The following is a 21,913-nucleotide window of genomic DNA, read 5'->3' as shown; positions in this document are numbered from 1 at the left end:
GAAGCATGTTGATTATTCCAGACACAAACAAATTGCACAGCGAATCCATCATTCTTTTCTATCTTTTGCCCCGCATTTACTTCCTAAGTGCTGAATCAGAATTCGTTGTTGGAAATGCTCGTTCGTATCATGTCTGGTGGCGGTTGCTTTTTGTCGGGATTAGTTTTTAAAAGTGAAGCGACTTTGAAATATTTTATTCTTACTTTTCGTCTGAAGTCTTTTGCATGTTAAACTCTTTTGACACTTGTGTTGGCAAACAGCCACCGACGCCTTCTTGCTGATTTAAACGAATGCTAAAACCCATGATATGGTGCTGCAGTGAATCTTTATCATAATATACATTCAGAGTCATAGTGCAACCTTTTGAAAAATATTATAACTTATTGTAATCAAATGTATATAGCTTACATATAAAAAATATATATAACTTATTGTAATCGTTCTGTATGAGAAAAGTTTCTTTTCATAAACACTTGATCAAGGTTGACTTTTCCTTCTAGTTTCTTTCAAATGCTGTCATAGTGCTAGCTTGCTTAAGAATTTTTTCTTGATTAGTGGAAGCGTTATGTGTTGCTATAAATATATTTTAGTTCATCCGCAGTCGGTCGAATTTGTGTAAATACTATATGAAACTGCCCAATGAACAACTCATTTCTTTATGTAAAAAAAGAGAAAGATCCAGAGAATAAGATACATTTTAAAATTTTGTTAATAAACTTTGAAGGATATGAAATATTGGAGGAGAAGAGGATGATTTATTAGGTTGAATCTTGCGTAAAAGCTGTGCGAAACTGTCCAATGAACCACATGTATTTTTTTTTATGGGGAAAAAAATTCAAAGAATAAAAGACATTTTAAAGTGTTGTTAAAGGATATGAGATATTGGTGGAGGAGAGGATGATTTATTGAGGAAGATTTTATCAATTTAGAGGGGGGGAAGAAGCAGGTCTTGCATGAGATCATTTACTTTAAATATTGACGTTCCATGTCAAAATTGCACTTTATAACCCACGATTTTGAGAAATTAGGCTTATTTTACAGACGTATATTTTTTTTATGCCATCCATCAAATGTAAATTTTTAGCAATCGCTTGCTTTATTCCACTTTTTACATTTGAGAAAAGGGCGTGTGAAAGAGATGATATATATGATATTTTAATTGCACTAATTCTTGCGGAATTTAACTCTAGATATCTTTTAAAACTTGCTGACTACTAACATATTTTCTACAGAATGAATTGCCATAGTTGTTTACTCATTCGACGGTTTGAACCGCAACCAGCTACTTGAACTAGTATTCTTCCAAAGTCGTTAAAATATTTTTTGGTTATAATTTTAGTGCTCCATTATTAATATTTTATAGATGTATTATATTTCAATTGCCCTAATTATTTTGGAATTTATGATTGTAGATCATTTAAAACTTGTTTCTCCAATACTGGTTACTATATCACATTTTCTATGGAATGGGTTTCCATGATTGCCATAGATGTTTACTCTGTTAACTTCATTCCATGCTTTAAATTGCAACTACAACTTTACTAATATTTTTTCGAAAATGTTCAAATGTTGTTGTTGTTGTTTTCGGTTATAATTTTAGTGCTCCATTATTAATATTTTATATAATATTTTAATTGCATAATTATTTTGGAATTTATCCCTAGTTATCATTTAAAACTTGTTTCACTAGTGCTGATTACTATATCATATTTTCTGCGGAATTGATTTCCATGGTTGCCATAGAAATTTTCATTCGATGTTTTAAATCACTATCTGCAGCTTTACTAATATTCTTCCGAAGATGTTCAAATGTTTTTTTCTTCGGTTATAATTTTAGTGCACTATTATTCAGTTGCGTAAACTTTCTATTAAATTCTTTTCCGTTATCTTTAATAAAATAAATGCTCGCCGGTTATTAATTCCAGTAATTCCAGCCAGCCAGAATTCAATTTAAATCATTGAGCCCGTCGCCTGGCAGTTTCATTTAGGCGTGACTTCTTTTTTTTTTGTTCCCGGTTCCGCCCCTTGGGAAAGGCGACTCTCCACCTCTGATGGACATCACATCAGTGCTCGGACAATCATCGGCGGCCAATGATGGTGCCCCGGGCGCAACCTCTGCATGACAGGAATATCCAATGAAGATTCTTTGTGTTGTTGTTGCGCTGATATAAATACTTGTCCAGTATCTCCCCCCCCCCCGTTTCTAAGCCTTTACAACAGCTATTGCGTAAAAAAATCAAGCAATCGCTTGGAGGAATTTTCTACTTTTGGCAGATTGCAGAAATCGTGAACATCATGCTCCCTTTTAGAATGAAATGGCTAAAGCAGAAAAAAAAAGGGGAGCGGGTAGGGGAAACAAAAGTTATTCAATATCGAATTGTTTGAACACGTTGTTTATAGTATGGAAGCGATTTTAGAAGCTTTTGCTGCAGTTATTTATTTTTTTTAATTAAAGTAATCGTTGGAAGAAATTTGTGCCTTTTGGCTGATTGCAAAAAATTTGAAGACCATGCTGAATTTCAGGGGGAAAAGCAAAGAATTTGAGAAAGCATTTGAAGCAATTTTAGAAGATTTTACTATAGTTATTTTATATTTTAAAAAAGATAAATAAATAAAAAAAAAATGAAGTATTCGTTTGGGCGACTTTTGACTTTTGGCATTTTACAGAAATGCCTGAACACCATACTCATTTTCAGCCAGAAATATTTAAAGAAAGTCAAAACTTATGTTATATCGACTTGTTTAAACATATTGCTATAGTAGAGGAGCTTTTTTATAGTTGAATTTATGCACACAGATGAAAGTTTGATATCGGTTAACCAAATTGATAAGTTTTAAGTCATTCACGTAGTGAGAGGTTAAAAAATTCAGACGATAATAGAGTTTTGTATATAATAATATTTTATATACAAGTATGCGTGAAAGGATCTTAATCAAGAACAATGGCGGTTATATAAACTAATATGTATATATTTGGAGATGAATTTTATGAATTTCTGGAGAGGGTTTAGAAGAATTTCATGAAATTCAACAAATTCTTATGGATGTTATTACATTTCAGCTGTGAACATTTTTTATGGGTATGTGGGAGTGCTTTTATTTTAATATTCTAAAACAAACTTGTTCACGTTTTTTTGGAGGGGGTTGGGGGAATTTTATAAACTGCCTTAAATATCAAAAGATAGCCTCAATCCATTTTTTTTAATTTTAATTTGCCGTATACGTAATATAGAGAAAATATAATAATCCTTAAGGAATTCGGACTGAAGATTTTGATGAATCTTCGCGTTTTAAACCTCCGAAAAACATTTTGGGAAAATGTCCGTCTGTCTTTGACGAAGATAACTCAAAAACGCCTTGCTCTAGACGTATGAAATTTGGTATACGGTCTTTACACCAGATTTGCTGATTTCTTATAAGTTTTGTGTAAAATCTGTTCGTAGAAATATCGTGTTAACTTATAGAATATAAGTTAATACGATAACTACAAAATGAAGAGCGCTAGATACATAAGATTCGGCACACAGATTTAACATCCATAGTTTAGGTAACTGTTAAATTTTAAGCCAAATCCAACTACGGGTTGGCCGTCTGTCGGTTTGTACTTTCAGAAACATGTAAACACGATAATTCAAAAATGCATCGACTTAAAGTCCCATATCAAATTTCATATATTTATGACTACAAGTGTAATTTTCTGTTAAATTTTTCTTTCAATTTGGTGGTGAAAATGCATCTGAAACATGCATTCGATTTTCGGATACTATTAACGATTGCCAAAAATTTCGCCAAGGATGTAATGCCAAATTTACGCCAAAAGTTAGTACTTCGTAACTATTGTACGCCAATGCCATATAAGGCATGGCAAGACTCTGGCATGACAAGTTTATTAGAGAGTATACGAGAAAGTGTTGAGGAGACCGCTGGTTTTAAAAGATGTTTGATTATGAAAGCCATTTAGGTTGGTATTTATTATGATTTGTTTTTTTAAAAAGGGACTTCATTTTTTATTAATAAATTCTTAACTAATTAAATTTAATAGCTCCAGACTGCATCTACTTCTGGGGCTATTAAAAATTTTTAAGTATTATCTTGTATATCATTCATTTACGTAAACTGTTTTTACATTGGCATAAATTTACGTAATATCTATATGTTTAAGCTAGTTGTTGTTGTTGTTTCATTGAGTAAATTTGAATTTAATATATTTATTACAAACCATAGCGACATAAATAAACACACACCACATTTTCCATAAGTAAGCGTAGAACTTTTCCATGAGCATTACATCTCAATGTCATTTTTAAAAAAATGATTTTCTCCGTATTCGATGAAAACCACAGAAAGCTCCTCAGTTCGTTTTAAAAGTAGCCCTGTGACCCCCTACCACTTTCTTCAAAACTAGCCTGATAGACCATTAATCAAGTGTCGGTTTCCCACTCTTCGATCAGACACGTCCGCCCCCATTTTTAATGTGGAAATCACGCTGCGAAGCGAATCGTCTGCCCGCTACCCACTTCATCACAATGGAACAGATTCCACCGTCAAGTAGTTAGTGGGTCCTCTGCGGTTGAAATATTCATTGGATTCTTTCTCGTCCATTGCGTCTGCCGTACACGGAAAACCGTGTAAAAGAATACCTATGCAGTGTTGTTAAGCAATTCATCTTCTCATTGACCAGGCGTGTGATTCGTTAAATTTTAATTTGATTGTATATTTAATTGGTTTAATATGGCTCGGTATTTAAATATATCTTGGACCTGAAGACGTCCATTAAATTTAATTTGTGCTATCTTTTTAGATGAAAGAGTGCATATTTTACCCTAAGGTATAAAAGAAATTGCATTCTTCATATAATGTCAAGAACAATAAGTGACATAGCTGCTGTAAATTGTGTCCATGGCGTTATACAGGGTGGTCTCGAAGTCTTTCCTTTCTTACTAAATATTACTGTAAAAAAATGGCATATTATGAAGATATTTAAAATTATTTGTTAATAAAACTTCTTGCGTCAGTAAATTTCTATGAGAACATTCTTGGTAGCTTGACAATTGTTAAGGCGGTACTTCATTTCTTATCAAATATTATTTAACATTGCGGAGGTCACACTAAACACAGCATCTGTGATCCTTTGTGTGTATCAGTATCTTCAACTGGCATTGCAAATACTCTGTACTTCATATAACCTCAAAACTGACATTGAATAGTAATGGCCAATTTGAATTTATAGTATCAAAGAACACATTTGGAACTTTTTTCTTCGCTGACGTCACTTCGATAACAATCGAATATAAAATCACCGTCTCTGTATTAATTGCGCTTTTTGTTCGACTGAAAAATGAAAAAAAGTACCTTTATTCCATAGTAAAAATTGCATAATATCGATTTTTTATATATATATAACTAGGAAAAGATTTTATGGTCATTAGATTTACATTTTGCCACTATCTTAAACACTTTGCATTATAAAATAGAACAATCTCAAATATTTCCTCCTACACTGTCTCCTGTAGAAGAGATAGTTTTGTTGTTTGTTTGTTTTTAGCTTCATCTTAGAATAAAGAGAATAGAGTATAGTTTTTGCAATCGAGATGGTTGCTGCAGATTTAACCTTCAAATGAAATTCAGTTTGATAAATTTCCTCCGAAAATCTTCGAAAAGAAAGCCTTAAAGATATGCTATATGTAGCGGGGATTAGTACCATCATCACGAATACGAAGATGGTTCATCCCATGTTGGTGGGGTGACCAATTGTCAAAGTATGTTAATTGTTGATTTTTAGTCATATTTGTTGTGGCTCTCTGGGATACCAATACCACTTTGTAGTTGCTGCAAATGCCACTTTATGGCTACTGGGCAAAAGGCTCAATGTTTCAAGATAGAAAGTTCAGTCTTGTGTCGCACTTCAAATAAAGGGTGATTCAATGTCAGCACTCATCATTGTTGAAACATTAGTCACAGACAAACCAATATTTCATCAAAATTCAAATGAAATTTCATGTATGCATTTAGACAATATTACCTCCTGAATGCGTTTTTTTTTCTCTCATTTAACATTTTTAAATCACCTTCTCTTCCAACTTCCATTCACCAAATCCTTTTGTTACCTTTCAATCCACTCCTCATAACCAAATTTCTTTCTTTTGTCCACTTCTTTCAAAACTTTTCTTTAGTCCAAACCATTCAAGTTCCGAAACTGCATTTATCTCCGAACGTCCCCCTCCAACCCCTTCTGACAATAGGAAACAATTCTATAGTTTAATTACCCCACAAATAACAGAGTCCGCTGCAGAAAACCCCTCCCACGCAATACGTCTGATGGGGGCATGGTTGCCAACCTCCAACAGGGAAGGAGCGTGCAATCTGTCGTCGAATATTGTCCCCATCTGTCAGTGTCTTGTTAGGGCAGACCCCGCTGTTTCTCACCCCCTCCTTGTGTATGTGACAGGGACACATATGTATTTGGGGTGACTTTTTTTCACCCCACTTGCTCTTTGCCCTTCCATGTCTTGTTGGATGGGAGGTCGGGGTGTATTAGGCCAGATCATAGCAGTAAGTTGACACAGTTCTCTTGTGACAAATTTATTAAGAGGGGTTTTTTTTTTCCATCTAGAGGGCATTTTTTTGGCATAGCTATTTGGAAAAAACGGTGATATTTTTGAGTATCATGTCTTTTTTCTATATATGTTTCTAAAGTATCTCTTAAATAAAAAATATTTATTAAATTTAAATTTTTAATAAAATTTAATTACGGTATTGAAGAGAATTTTTAACTTTTTCAGTTATCTGTTCCATCTCTGTCTAAAAATTCTGTCTCAAAATGCAGGGCAGGATTATTAAATAGACTAAGTAGACAATTGCCTATATGAAGATGAACCCTAGGTTCCGTATGCGCGCATGTCTGTGTATCTGATATTTTGACATTTATTTACTTTTGTGCTACCATTTAACTATAGAAGTCGTGCAGTCGAACATTTTCATATTGAAACCAAATATTATTAAATTTATTTTTGCACATAAATAGGATTATTATTAGAATAAATTCCCATTTGCAAGGGTTTTTTTTTATATTATGTTCTTTTGTAATTCTAAAAAATGTAGTGTTTTTTTATTTTAAAGAATGTTTGATTCTATTTTTAAATATTATTTAAATTGCTTTAGTTTCCGTCTTAGTTTTAATGCTTAATCTTTTTAATTTTATCCTTTTGTAGTTATTGTACTGGTAGGCATGATTTTGATGCATGTCGAAGAATCAATCGGCATTTTTTGACTGTTGTAACTAAAGCAGTACTTTCTTTATTACTTTTTCTTTATTAGTGAATATGCTTTAAAAAATTGTTCATAACTTTAAGACATTTTTTTTTTTTTTTTAATTTTCCAGTTTGAGGAACTTGATTTTAAAATTTTTAACTTCGCAATTTCTTTTATTTAATCAAGAATGTTGGGCCCATTTTATAAAAAAAAAATTACCAAATTTAATTTTAGTTTGCTCCAAGATAACCATAAACAACTAGACAAAAAATTTCTCCTTTAGAATTCTAAGTTTACTAAATTCAAACTTTTGACACTATTCCATTAAATGCGGTATTTACTTCCTTATTTCTCAAAAAGGGGTAAATAAACGAAGCTACCCTGATTTTTTTTTTAATCAATAGATTATAAAGTATCATAATTTTTGCTAAAACTTACTTCTAGGAAAAATAATCTAAATGATTCATCATAAATTTGAATTTTTCCTTCAAAAAGATTTAAATGCGGTAAATAATATTTTATTTTATTTCAGTCAGTAGATGTACTTCTGGAAACAATTATGAAATCTAAATTTTATACAGTCTTTCTATCCTATAAATCACGTTCAGTAAAATTATCGTGGTAATCTAACATTTCAGTCTTTTGCGATCAATCCTGACCGAGTTATAAAGCTTTAAATATCATTACTTTAGGACGATCATCCTTGTCCAAGCTCTAATTGGCGTATTTTCTTCAAGACGGTCAATGGAGAGGTCTAAAATCAGGCGTTTTTATAGAATAGAGATGACATATTATTTATTTTTATTGCTTCTTTGATTTGAAACTTTAAAAAATATTCCGAATAACATTTAGAAATTAATAAATTCATCTAATATTTTCACTCAATATGAGTGGTTGGATGCGTTAAAAATCTTCATAAGTATAGCATTTTGCTCTGTATTTTCATCGCTCGTAGGATAAACTTATTATATTATTATATTTAGGAAAATTACTTCTTTGCATTGATATATGAGATCTAAAATTTATTGCAGATGTATAATGTTGCAGTGACCAAGTACCCAATTTTTTCCAACTAAATCATTGCATATGAGTTACCTTTATCATTTAATCTATGATAAATTCAAAAAAAATTCAATTAACATTTCACGCGTAAACACGTTTAAACGCTTAAAAAAAATCGAGATTAAATTGTTTATCGATGATAATTCGTTCTCTGCATTTTTATCATAACTCCTAAAATAAAAGCAGCAATATTTCCCTCTTGTACTTACATAATGCAGCTTGATTTGTGTTTCATTTCATATAACGAAGGGAATAGGTATGCATTTTGAATCTCTTTCCGCTTATTGTTCCATAAATTCGTTCAAAATTTCAAACAGATGTATAATTTTGGAATAAAGAAAAATATACCAAATTATCTAGCTTGTTATATTTTTGATTTATCTTGACCAAATGTACCAAGACAGGCAATATGTTCGTTCATGGGCTTAGATCTAAATCTGATACCGATTTATAATCTTTTTGTAAGGATAATATTTTAAAATTCAACCATCTGGTTTGTTGGAGTTTTTTGTTATTGCAGTAACATATCCACAAATACATAGATACAATTCCAGTAATCTACATTTTTAATTTAAATCTGTAATTCTAGTTTACAACCTTTGCAAAATTATATCCAACTCACTCGTTCTGCCTTTTATTTATTGTTCACACTGGAGGGGGATAAATTCGTTTCCCTTTGGCAGAGTTAATTCTATTTTCATCAATTTGCTTTTACAAGTAAGAAAAAAAAAAAGGTGTGATCGTGGAACTTATGTAAATCTCAAGATCGAATTCTTCCATGATAACCACACTTTCTCTTTATATGCGAAAAGAAGGGGGGGGGGATGCTGAATTGATTGTATTTTCAAAAAGGAATTTAAAAAAAATACTCGTTTTTATTCCTTTTTCCATGTTTTGTGTATAAAACCCACTGTTGCAGGACGAATCGCTATCTTCCTAGTCCCTTCCATTGTCGAATATCCCTTCTTCGCGGTCTACGATGCATCGACTACAAATTTTATATCGCATTCCATCGCACTTTCCTTTATTCGCTTCTTCACAATCTTATCATCAACGTGACAATCAATGTGTCTCATTAGAAGCTGATAATAATAATAAAAAAATCCCTAGAAACAAAAAGACAAAAAAGTAAGCCCTCGTTTCCTGTCATGTGTTACCAACAACACAGAGAAGACCGACCGAACGCCTTTTGTGTTGTTTTTTAAACATTTTTCGAAGGTGGCCCGCTTGTTAGCTTTGAGCGCTGCCATTGTTCATTTTTCATGACAAAACGTGTATCCTGTTTCCAGCGCATTTCGCACCCTTTGTTCTGCCCTCGCAACCGTTGTCAAGGTGTTAAATGGGAATTTAGCGGTCCAGCGATTAAACATCGCTTTAGAACACTGGAAGGTGTAAAATGGGGTGGAGCTCTTGCTGTGTGTGGTGTACTGAGAATGTAGCGTCTCCAATGGATCGAGGTGTGAAGAAATAGTGGCCTCTAGCGGCAGCGTTGGTGTGGGTTGCACGTGTTGAATTAATGACTGCTTCAAATGAATGCTGATTCTCTAATGCTGTCATTTTCCAAGCCACTGATCGATTAAACTCTATACTTCTTTTAGAACGTTTTTGTTCTGAAATAGTACTGTATTCTTAATCCATTGTCGTATGTAACGGTTATAGACGGCATAGCAAATTTTGCATGCTTTCATTAAAAAAAAAAAAAAAAAATGAAAATGGCTATAACTGCAATTTGTTTTGAAGACCAATATGATAAGCAAATTTGGGTTGTAGCTGTTCAAAGTTTTCATAGAAAAATTGTAAGAAAATGTCATGATTTTTAGTTGTAAAGAAATGATTGGTGCTTAATTTCCTATGGCAGAAACAACTATTTAAAAAAAATAACCGACTCTGGCTTTTTTAAAATGTACGACAGTTGGCAAGAATTGATAGGAAAGCATGTGTTATTAAGAGAGTTTTGCATTTTTCGCCATAACTTCTAACAGTATTATCGCATTAAAATAATTTTTTTCATCATTGTCAAAAATTATCGTTTTGATTATATCAATCTATCATTCAATTTTTTTTTCTTGAATTATAATATATATATATATATTTTAATTTTCTTGCTTAAGTTTCACTATTGCTTACCATTGTTGCAATGATATTCAAATCGTTTCCATCGTTTCATTAATTATTTGATTGTTTAGTTTTCTTCTATTGTTGAAAGCCGAAAGGTTTTTTTTTTTTTTTTTTTAATTTTATCTGTGCAGTTTACATGAGAAGTGAAAGGTAACTTGCTATTAGAAGGTAGATTAGTCATATATTTACGTTTTTAGTAACTCAATGATGTCGTGAGATTCGATTCCATTAGGAAGGTTTATGTGTTCAATAAGCAGAACCGGTGTAAGGCTGTTAAAACAATTTAGTCTGTAAAAATTTAATGCTTAAAAGCTCCTTAGCATTCTAAAGAAATCATAAATTATGCATTAAAAATTCAATTGAAATTAAATGCAACTAATACACCCGGTGAATCATCTGCTCATGAAAAGATGCTAACTCTTAATAATAATGGAAACTTCTAAATAAATTCTTCGTTGCGTTCTTCGTGAAATAAAAGTTGATTCAATTCCACTGTATATTACCCATTGTTTTAGCAATTTATTCTGGAAAAGCAACATTTTTTAGTATCTTATAATCTAATATTAGATATCTAAACTAACATTTTATTTTGACTGAAAAATAAGGAATAATTTATAATGGATCACTTTTATCTAACAATCATTATTTGTAATTTAGAAAGAAACTCTGTGCTTTTCTTTTTTTGAACGAGATTGCGTTATTGTGTAAGATTCAGTTCTTATTTCTTAAAATAGAGGTTTTTAATGTGTAAACATTTGAATTTATATTACATATACTAAACATTGATGTTTTCAATTTTACAAGGTGTATTTTGTAAAATAATTAACATGAGAACGATTAAATTATTCATTTCATGCTTAAAATGTATAATTTAAAGCATCTATTGAATACTAGCTGATTAAAATACCCGTGGATAAACAGAATTTTTAAAAATAAATATGTTTTTAATTTGAAAACATTATTTTTAACAAGAATCAAACAAAAAAAATCCTATTATCGTCTGCTAACTTTAATATTAGTTAGTCATTTGCACCAAACGATTTTTAAAAAATCCTCGAAAATTAATGTTTTTTTTTTCTCAAGTTCTTAACGAATAAAAAAGTATACGAATATTCAATTAAATATTGAGAGTGAGAACTCAGATTTTAGTAAATTTTTTTAAATAAATTTAAATCTTCATTTATCAAGAATGCAAAAAACTAAAGGTGAAATAATCTCTTTTTTTTTTTTTTTTTATGTACATAAAAGCATAATTTTCAATTAGTAAAGAACAATATGTACCTGTCACGAAACCTATTCTTATGCTTTAAAGTATCTGTAACAAAAGATAAAAATATGTTTATTAGTTTGGATTTCGTTGGCGTATAAGTAATTTATGTATTTCCAATTTTATTTATATAGATTGTTGGATTTGATTGCTTGTTGTAACATTTTGAAGACGAATTTTACTACTTAGCATTAATTAATTCATGTACACATTCTTTGAATTTTATTGATTGATTCTTTCGATATTATATTTTTCATTTTTTACAGCTGGACCCAAGAAACAATCAAGGAAACGAAAACTAAACGATGATGTCGCTCTTTCAGCTGCAAAATATGGACAGGACGACGATTAGAGGTAAGGACAAAAAAAAAATTGCATATTACATTATTTATATGAAGAAATTATATATGTAAATTTATGATGAAAGTATTCCCTATTTTGGTAAAATGAGACAAAGTAGAGTTCGTAATTTTTATTCATTCTAATTAAATATGCAATGTAAGCTGATAGAAACGAAATTTTACTTTTAAATAAATTTTCATTATACTACTAAATAAAAATAAAAAAATCGTTAACTCTTCTACCACAGAAATATGTTTATTTATTTATTTCCTCTCCTTTCATGTAATTCAATTCTTGCATATGAGCGAAAATAACTTTTTACGTAAAAACCAAAAAAGAAAATATATTTTGATGGAAAGTAAACAAAATAGCTGCTAGGAAACTATGAATCCGTAACTATTGCTTATTCTATTTCTTTGTCTATTACCAGATAAGGGAAACCGATCTATGGACGTGCATCAAATAAAATTTTATATAAAAGGTGTATTTTTTTTTTTTTTTTTTTTTTTTTACTAAGCATATAAAATTTTGTTTAGAATACAATATTTATGGAGAGTTGAATATTGATCATGATTTTCACAATCGACCGTGTCCCGATGATTTTTTTTTTCCCTTATAGTTTATCTATACTTATAATAAAGCTCGGTGTGTGTGTGTGTGTGTGTGTGTGTTGGCGCTCTACAGGCCAGACCGTTTAACATACAGCTACCAAATTTGGTACATGTATACCTTGGAGGTTGGGAATGTCCACCTGGGGTTTCTTTTTTCGAATTTTTAATTAGAATTTTAATTATTAATTAAAAACTAACTTTCCCGCCAAAAAAATCTTCCATTTTCCCCACCGCCAACTTTTCCGCCAAAAAAATCCTCCATTATCCCCAGCGCCAAACGAAAAAGGCTTCAGTTTTTTTTTTCTCCCAACAGTAATGAGGCTAGGGTTAAAATTTTTCGGCGGATTATTTCAATCGGTTCTGTTTATTTTCTTAATGTTTGATGCATTTAAAATTAAACATTGTTAATGAATCAATCTTTCAGATTCATTCTGAAGTACTTTTGAATTAAAATAAAACAGAATAAAGGAAATTAAAAATGTCTATTCCGCATAGCGTTACCCCAACTGGCGTAGAAAAAATCACGTATTTGCGTTACGTAACCGGCGAAGAAAATTCACGCATGCGCATTCTGTTCTGATTGTTGCCATGACAACGTTATCAATGGATGATTTAAATTATTTTTGGGTTAGTTGCATGCTTTTGTAAGTAAATTGTATTTATGTTAGTTATATATTTTTTGTATATGCTTATAGTTTTAAGTACATTGTTTTTTAAGTAGTTTTTTTAAAACCTGTTTTCAACCGTTTATTTTAAACGATTCGTTTTATTTTCTTAGTGTTTGATGCATTTAAATTTAAACATTGTTAATGAATCGATCTGCTCATAATGAATCTAAGAAAATTTTGTTGACCAACTCTTGAGATATTACATAAATTTAAAAAGATATTCTTTAGTGCCCATAAAGTTTAAACGCTGAGTGACTCTATTTTCAGTAATCAGATTATAAAAAAAATGCTTTTTTTCAGTAAAAAATATCATTATATTAATTGAAGATAAATTCTTTCCACTTTAATTTAAAGCATAAATTCTACGGATGCTAACAGAAAATGAGAGAGATACATATTACGTTATGACTGAAGGCCTTTATAATATTATGAATGAATTATATGATAATCAAAATTTGAAGTTTTAAAATATTTTGATGAAGAAGCTATTAAAGTAGAAATTGCATAAAATATTTAATTATTAAAATTTTAACGAACATTAAGATTGGCGAACCGGCTGGTCACCAAAGGCGGCTAGTACATAAAATAAAGAAACAATGGCAATCGTCAAAAAATTCGAACAGGTGATTTTGACGAATCTCCACATTTTAAACATGTCTGAGTTCAACACATTTTTGGAAAATGTCCGCCTGTCTATCTGTGACAAAGTTAACTCAAAAACACTTTGATCTAGACGAATGAAATTTGGTGTATGGTCTTTATATGAAATTCGCAGATTTCTCTGAAATTTTGAGCAAAATACGCGCAGAGGAAAACTGTCTTTCCGACTGTTCAAGTATAATTTAACGCAATAACTACAAAACAAAGACAGTTGCTTAGATAAAATTCGACACACATTATTAACATCTATGGTCTAGACACCTTTCAAATTTTGAGCCAAATCCAACAAGGGATTAATTGTCCATCGGTCCGTACTTTGAGAAACATATAAACGTGACAATTCAATGCTTATATCAAATGTGACATCACAATGACTTAAATATATCAAATTTGATATGAGATTTTGTGACTACAATTATAATTCTCTGTCAAATGTTTTTGACTTGGGGGAAAACGCGTCTAAAAACAAAAATTCGATTTTCAGATATTATTAATCATATGCCAGGAATTAACCGTCAAATAATTCGCCAAGGATTACACAATAGATTTAGTAAAAATGTTAAATTCACGCCAAAAGTTAGTTTCGTAATTATTGCACATTAATGCCATGCAAGGTATTCTCTTATTAACGCCTTTATTAGAAAGTATGCGAGAAAATTTTAGAGAGACGACTTCCTCTGAATACTTATATTGTTTTGTAAAGAGATGTAAATCAGTTGCCTCGTTTCAACTCGAGTTTCGTCATAGATAACAAAATCTACCGAAGCATCTGTTCCCTCGACCATACAATCTTGATTTGGGTTAATCTCCCTTCAAAAGATTTGTAAATGAAAACAAAAGTGTAGTTAGTATTTATCATCCTTCAGAAAATGTGGCTTATAGAAAGCGTGAATAAAGGAGCGATGTTACAAAATTCACGCCGTTATGCTTGTAAATTTTGGTGAAACTTCATTGTATAAACGAAAATGGACATTTTTTAAGTGATGTGGTTTACCTTTCAAAGATATACATTTAATATAATCTTGAATGTTATAATCTATCAATATATTTATTGTCGAAATTGAAGATTTTGTGACTATGTCAAAAAAAAAAAATTTAATCTGGTGTAACTTGTATTTTCCCTTGAACAGCGTTTATTTGGATTGATATCTGCGGTGTCTATAGTGGTCTTCCCAGAACTATCTCGCATGCACTCTAATAAAGGTGTTATCCCAGAGAACGTCTTGCATAGCATTGGCATAGAAACATTAACTTCAGGCGGGAATTTAAAATTTTTACTGAATTTATCGTGTGATCCTTGGCGGGTTATTTGGCGATTATTCCGTAGCATGCGGTTAATAGTATCGGAAAATCGAATTTGTGTTTTAGATGTATTTTACCCAATCGACTGAAACGAAAATTTGACACTGAACTACAATTGTAGTCGCAAAATCACGTAACAAATTTGATATATTTAAGTCCTTGCGTCTTTAAGTCATCACATCTACATGTTTCTGAAACTACAGACCGACAGACAGTCAATGTGTTGACGGTCTGTCAGACGGCCCTTGTTGGATTTGGCTCAAAATTTGATAGAATCAGTATCTATAGTCTAGACATCTATGTATCGAATTTTATGTATCTAGCTCTCTTCGTTTTGTAGTTACCGTGTTAAATTGTATTCGAACAGACTTCTTCTATGCGGATTTTGCTCAAAATTTAAAGAAATCTGCAAATTTAGCATCAAGACCGTCTACGAAATTTTATCCATCTTTCTCAAAGCGTTTCTGAGTATTGTTTGTCACATTTTCCAAAAATGTCTTGTTAAAACTCATTGAGGTCTAAAACGTGGAGATTCGTCAAAATTTCTAGTTCGAATCTTTTGACAATTACGATACTTTCTCTTATATGTAGCATAGAGATAGTAGAAATTTGAAAATGTTGAGGAAAGCTTTGAAAGTTATCAAAATGGAAAAAGTTTGTTTTATTACCAAATTGAATTTCATGAACTCACCTTTACAGATGAAGACCCTTCAGCGAACAAAAAGCTATATAAAGTTTTTTTCCACATTTTTGACAACTTCATTCTAGTTTCACGCCTCATTAAAACGTGACAATAGCCCATTCTGTTTTCCACGGATTGTCGGTAGCAGCAGGGTAGCTACCTGTGTTCTCCGAATGTTTTTATCCCACGACAAGCCACCAGCAGTGCTAGGTGGACATCCCCATTTTACTGCTTGCTGACATTGACGCGCAAGTGTCATTCATCAATCCACAGGTGGGGTGGGATGGAGCTGTTGGGCAGTGGATAAAAAGAATAGATTAAGTAAGAAAGAAAGAAAGTAAAATAATAAATAAAAAAAGACAACCCCAGATGTATTTCGGAAGGGATTGGTGAAAAGACGATGTGCCTCCGAATTTCTCATTTCGCTGCTGATAGCCCCGGGGTGAGGGGCGTGTCCGAATGGTCAGACCGGAGAAGAGGTATGACTGATTTATGGCCTCGCTTTTCTAATGGATGCCGCAACAGTTAATGAAGAAACGCCCACCAGCTCCGACGCCCGCTCGTTTTTTTGTTCTGTTTTGTTTATCATTTTAATTCTGTGCGGGAAAGGGAAGGCATCGTTTTTAAAGTGATGAACCGTTTCCTCCGAGGCGAGTGGATAAGCATATCTGCCATCTGCCGCGCAAGCCAGCTACTGTTTGTTTACCTGGAGCGTCCGGGTTGGGTCTGAGGTTTTGGGCTTCAACCTGTCACCTGGACAAAATTAGAAAAATGCCATCCCTCTTTTTTTCTTCTCTCTTTGTCGTTGGAGATTGGCTGCACAAACTGAGCCATAGAGTTTTAGTTTTATTTGGCTTGGAAATGGGATTTTTGCGGTTGCCTTTCTTCGTGCCCCTTCGGTCGTAAATGGATGGTACTTGTTTCGTGTAGAAGATAGCGAAGTGCGGCTGCGTTAATGCGGTATTTAAGGCATCCCTCCGCCAAAATTATTTATTGTTAATTTTGCGTTAATATGAAACCAGGCTCAAATGGCTCTTTTTAACCGATTATATTTTTTGACCATCCTATTATTGTTGATGTTTATTAAACAAGGGGCAATTGAATATTGCCTTACCCCTTGAATTTCGATTTTAAATAGAGGGCACATCATATTTGGAAAATAAATTGCTTTAATCTATTTAAGAACTAATGATATTCTAAATAGTCTTAGCCAAATGATTTTAACTTGATAATATTTATAGGCTAGTAAATTACCGGTAAATTGCTTGATGTGGGATGCATGATTGAAAATTGTTAAAACTTTCTAAAGTTTGGAGCTTCAGATTTATTAAGTAGTTATTTCTTGAGTAGTAGACGAAGAAAGAATTACTAAGAAAAAATTTATCAGAATTTGAATTATTTTAATTAAAATGAGTCAAAATATTAATAATTATTTTCCCCTCAATAATTGCATATTATTGCACAAAAATATTTACACATTTCTAAAATTAAAAAAAAAAAAAAAAAAGACTTTTTAGAGATACCAGTTTTTATTTCCGTATTTCTTTTAACATTTTTTTGAACAATTTAACGATTGTTACAATAATATTAAATGCATTTTATTTATGTGCATATTTGCTGCAATTAAACACGCATTAAAAATTGTTAGACAAATCTTTCCTTAAACATTATAATGCTACCCTATTTTGGGTTAGAGATTTGAATACCATTTTATTATTATAATTATAAATTAAATGCTGATTTGATTTACTTAATGCAAAAAAATGCTGTAATTCAATGCCCGAGTCAAATGTATTGTTGCTTGCGAAAGAGGTTAATATGCATTTTTCTTTATTTCTCTATCTTTCCCCATTGTGTGCTTATAATATTACTTTCTAAATTTTGAAGTTCCTGGGTTCTTTTAAAACTAAAAAAGAAAGGAATATTTTGGTCACTTTATTTTTCTTTATGCATATATATATAAAGAAAGTATAGTTAGATAGCAGATAGATGCACAGTTGTAAAAAAAGACTGTTTTGATCGAAAATATTTTTCAAATTATTAAATAATTCCTCGAAATCGAGAAAATTTCTGAAGTTTCAGTTTATTTATAGAGCAGTTAAATGGCTGCAAGTTTCTTTTTTTTAAGTTGATAAATCGAACAACATTTGACAGTGTCAAAGTGCTTTTTCTTTTCAATCTCCTTTTTACTGTGTAAAAATAATTAAAACTCGTCTTAACAATTATATTTCAGATGGAATATTTTCCCTATTAAATATATTATAGAACTGGCCACCTTTAATTATAAGATATTCGATCTTTTTTTGCTTGTTTAAACTGCTAATATCAAATATATTTAAAATTTCACAACATTATTTGATAAAATTCAAAAATATAAATTTAAAGTAGTCAGCCTACTACAAACTTCACAAAGTATGAAATAACAGCGACAGTGAAAATCTTACTTCAGATTTCATATCTAAAGAAAGAAATATGTATTATGAATTTCAACTTTGAGAAGAGCACATTAGTTTTAGTATATTTATAAAAAATATTTGCAAATAACTTATCAAATTAAATTTTAAAAATTATTAAAATTAGAAAAAAATATTTTTAAAGAATTGAGATCATTAAAAAAAGCTCATTGTTTGAGTTTTAAAAGAAATTAAAAATAATTTTTGTGAGATAATATTTTTGGAAAATATAGCTGTAAAACATTAAATAATTGTTTCATTTTCAATAAACATATTTTTATTAAATTTTAGATTTTGAAAAGTTGGTAGTGACCTTTCTCTTATCTTGAATGCCTTATTTCATCAAGATGGAAGGGGGGGATGTAGATATATATGAAAGAAATACAATAATTATTTGTATTTTTGTAGATAGTAAATATCATTAAATTTCGTCATTCAAGAAAAATAATAGAGATAGAAATTTAGCTCATGTTCATATAAACTAATCAATCTATTTATTTCTCTGCTTTCAATAATAAGGAAGTTATAGCGAAATGAAAATTTCCCCGACCCCACAACCACCATTTTCACCCCCTTCGAATTAGATGACAATTTACGAATGTATTCGAGGTTTATACTTTTCATCTAACATTTTCCAAGCAAGTTAAAATTCAAACAAAATTACTCCAGTTGTCTTCTTAACTAAATACCATTGACAAAGTGCTATATGCATATACAGTACACTCCCGATTATCCGCGGAATTGGGTGGCGCGGTTACCGCGGATAACAAAAATCGCGGATAATCCGAAAAAAGCTAAAAACGGGTATAGCAAAAGAGAAAATAGTTATTCCAACTTTGAAAAATGTACAATAAATAGCAGGAAATGTTTGACTAAAGCTTAATATTTTAGTATATCACTCAAAACTAACCTAAAATGCATTTTGTTAAGGAAAACAGAAAAGTGCTTTGTACTTACGAGAGGCGTCAAGGATACACAGAAAAAATAATACATATGTACTGTTTTAATACTGTAATATATTATGTAATTACAAAAGCATAACTGTAAAACTACACCTTTTTGAAGAAATCAGTCATTTGTGTTTGCTTCTTGCTTTGAAAGCATTTTCCCTTTGCTTGAAAGCAAAAAAAAAAAAAACTTAGTGTGGCAGGCGCGGATAATCGGGAGTCTACTGTATATATACTTTTGAACTGATGATGGTTTTGGGTGCTAGAGATTATGAACAATGAAGATCTGCAGGAATTTTTCCAAAGTTGTGTCATGAGAAACGTTGCAATAGGTAATCTTCCTGTAAGGAGTCTACCGAAAAGGAAAAGGGGGTAGGGTTTTCCCCACCCCTTTTCCTTTCGCACCAAAGTTTAGTTTTTCACCGAACGCTGAAAAACTAGTGACTCACTGTAGGACTGTGGATTCCAATTGATGTAAAAATTTACTAATTTCATCGTTTCTGAGTGAAAATCATATCAACCCTCCAATGAACGATTTTTTTAAAAAAATTTCATAATAAAGAAAATGCTTTGGCCATGGGATAGCAACATACAATAGCAAAAAAGTACCCCCCAAAAAAAACTTTGGAAATTTTTTTTTCTACTTTATAAAAATGGCTAATCATTTTTAACATAAAAAATAAATTACCAAATTTCTATTCTATGCAGTAGAGGGTTAACATATTTATATGTGTTTTCCATTTTTGAACTTATATATATATTAGGGGACTCTGTAATTAAGACCGAAATAATTTTAGGGGGGGGGGGGTGTTTGTTTATTAATATTGAAGAATCTAGCTAAGATATTTGTCAACGCTTTCGAAAATTCATCATTTATGCATTTGATTGAATGTGAAATTGGGCTCAGGGTTTAAGTTACCTAATCTAATTCACTGAAAGTAAACATGCGATTGTAACAAATATTTAAATTTTTAATTGTTTATAACAAATATTTAAAGTGTGTGTGTGTGTGTGTTTTAATTATTTGTTACAATTAATAATTTCTAACATTTTCTCTTTGCAGGTGGCGAATCACCACGTTACTTCTGAATTTTTGAAGAATATTGTATTTATATGTACAAATTTTTAAAAATAAACTATTTTTAAGAAATAATTTCAATTGCAGTTTTTACTTAATGTGCGTTACTTTGATATTTGTTTCGTTCATATATTTTACATTAATGTACTACTGTGATCACCAACAAAATTATTCTATCCATACATATGCCTGTGACATCAGTGACTTAAACCCATATTATTCAACATTTTTCGCAACTTTTGTTAAAAATTATTCAATTATTCTTGCTTAAAAGTTTGTTATGACTCATGTTGTGAACCGTCGATACATTTTAATCCTATTGAAAACAAGTTTTCCTTTATTTCATAGTTATTTTCCATAGTTACCTACTTAGGGGGGGGGGGGGGGAATTCAGTCTACATACAGTAGACTCCCGATTATCCGCGCCTGGCGCACTAAGTTTTTTTTTTTTTTTTTTTTTTGCTTTCAAGCAAAGGGAAAATGCTTTCAAAGCAAGAAGCAAACACAAATGACTGATTTCTTCAAAAAGGTGTAGTTTTACAGTTATGCTTTTGTAATTACATAATATATTACAGTATTAAAACAGTACATATGTATTATTTTTTCTGTGTATCCTTGACGCCTCTCGTAAGTACAAAGCACTTTTCTGTTTTCATTAACAAAATGCATTTTAGGTTAGTTTTGAGTGATATACTAAAATAGTAAGCGTTAGTTAAACATTTCCTGCTGTTTATTTTACGTTTTATTGTACATAAAACGATTTTTCAAAGTTGGAATGACTGTTTTCTCTTTTGCTAAACCGGTTTTAGCTTTTTTCGGATTATCCGCGATTTTTGTTATCCGCGGCGGCCGCGCCACTCAATTCCGCGGATAATCGGGAGTGTACTGTATTTTGTTTCAAGACGGGATTATGAGCATGTGAGGTTTTGAAGAAGGGAATTTAATTTTTACTTCAGCTCTTTATCTTATTTTACCTTACTGTGATTATTTAACTTGCTTGTAGTTAAACTTTGAAAGTGAAAAATGACTCAAATATAAATGGAAAATTCACCAGCATACATAGTGGCTAAAAGTTCAAATTAAATATTTTATTATAATTATTCTTTAACTAAGTATTTTTAACCTTTAAAATTTTATAGTTTTGTAACTCATCTTATTTTAGAAACCTTATTGAAATTCATTCGACTATTTTCCTTTTTTTTCTTCTTTTTTTTTTCTTTTTTTTTTTTTTTTTTTTTTTGTCAGATGACGTAAAATTTGAATTAATTAGCTAATACAATAATTATCTTGCTGAAATTAACAAGTTCATTAAATATCTCACCATAGAAAGTTGGATCGTTCAGCTTTGACGTACAGTCTATGTACTACACAATATGTTTCATAATTTGCACTATATCTCATAAGAAAATTCAATTAAGAAATTTAGTATCTATTATAAGAGAGCAGTTTTCAAGTTGTAATAACGTTAATAA

General features: G+C 31.0%; 1 protein-coding gene across 1 annotated transcript in view; it reads left to right on the top strand.

Moving 5' to 3' along the window:
* LOC129969406 (probable RNA-binding protein 19) overlaps positions 1-20,516 on the top strand; it is a 70,800-nt gene extending 50,284 nt beyond the window's left edge. Inside the window, exons 28-29 of the mRNA XM_056083969.1 lie at positions 11,965-12,052; positions 20,427-20,516. Of these exons, the coding sequence (XP_055939944.1) occupies positions 11,965-12,050 (86 nt within the window). The 3' untranslated portion in view covers positions 12,051-12,052; positions 20,427-20,516. The remainder of the gene's footprint in view (positions 1-11,964; positions 12,053-20,426) is intronic.
* Positions 20,517-21,913: the final 1,397 nt, after the last annotated feature.

The sequence above is a fragment of the Argiope bruennichi genome, chromosome 5 (assembly GCF_947563725.1).
Source record: "Argiope bruennichi chromosome 5, qqArgBrue1.1, whole genome shotgun sequence".
NCBI classification, from domain to species: Eukaryota; Metazoa; Arthropoda; class Arachnida; order Araneae; family Araneidae; genus Argiope; species Argiope bruennichi.
This window is presented reverse-complemented; position numbering and strand designations above follow the sequence as displayed.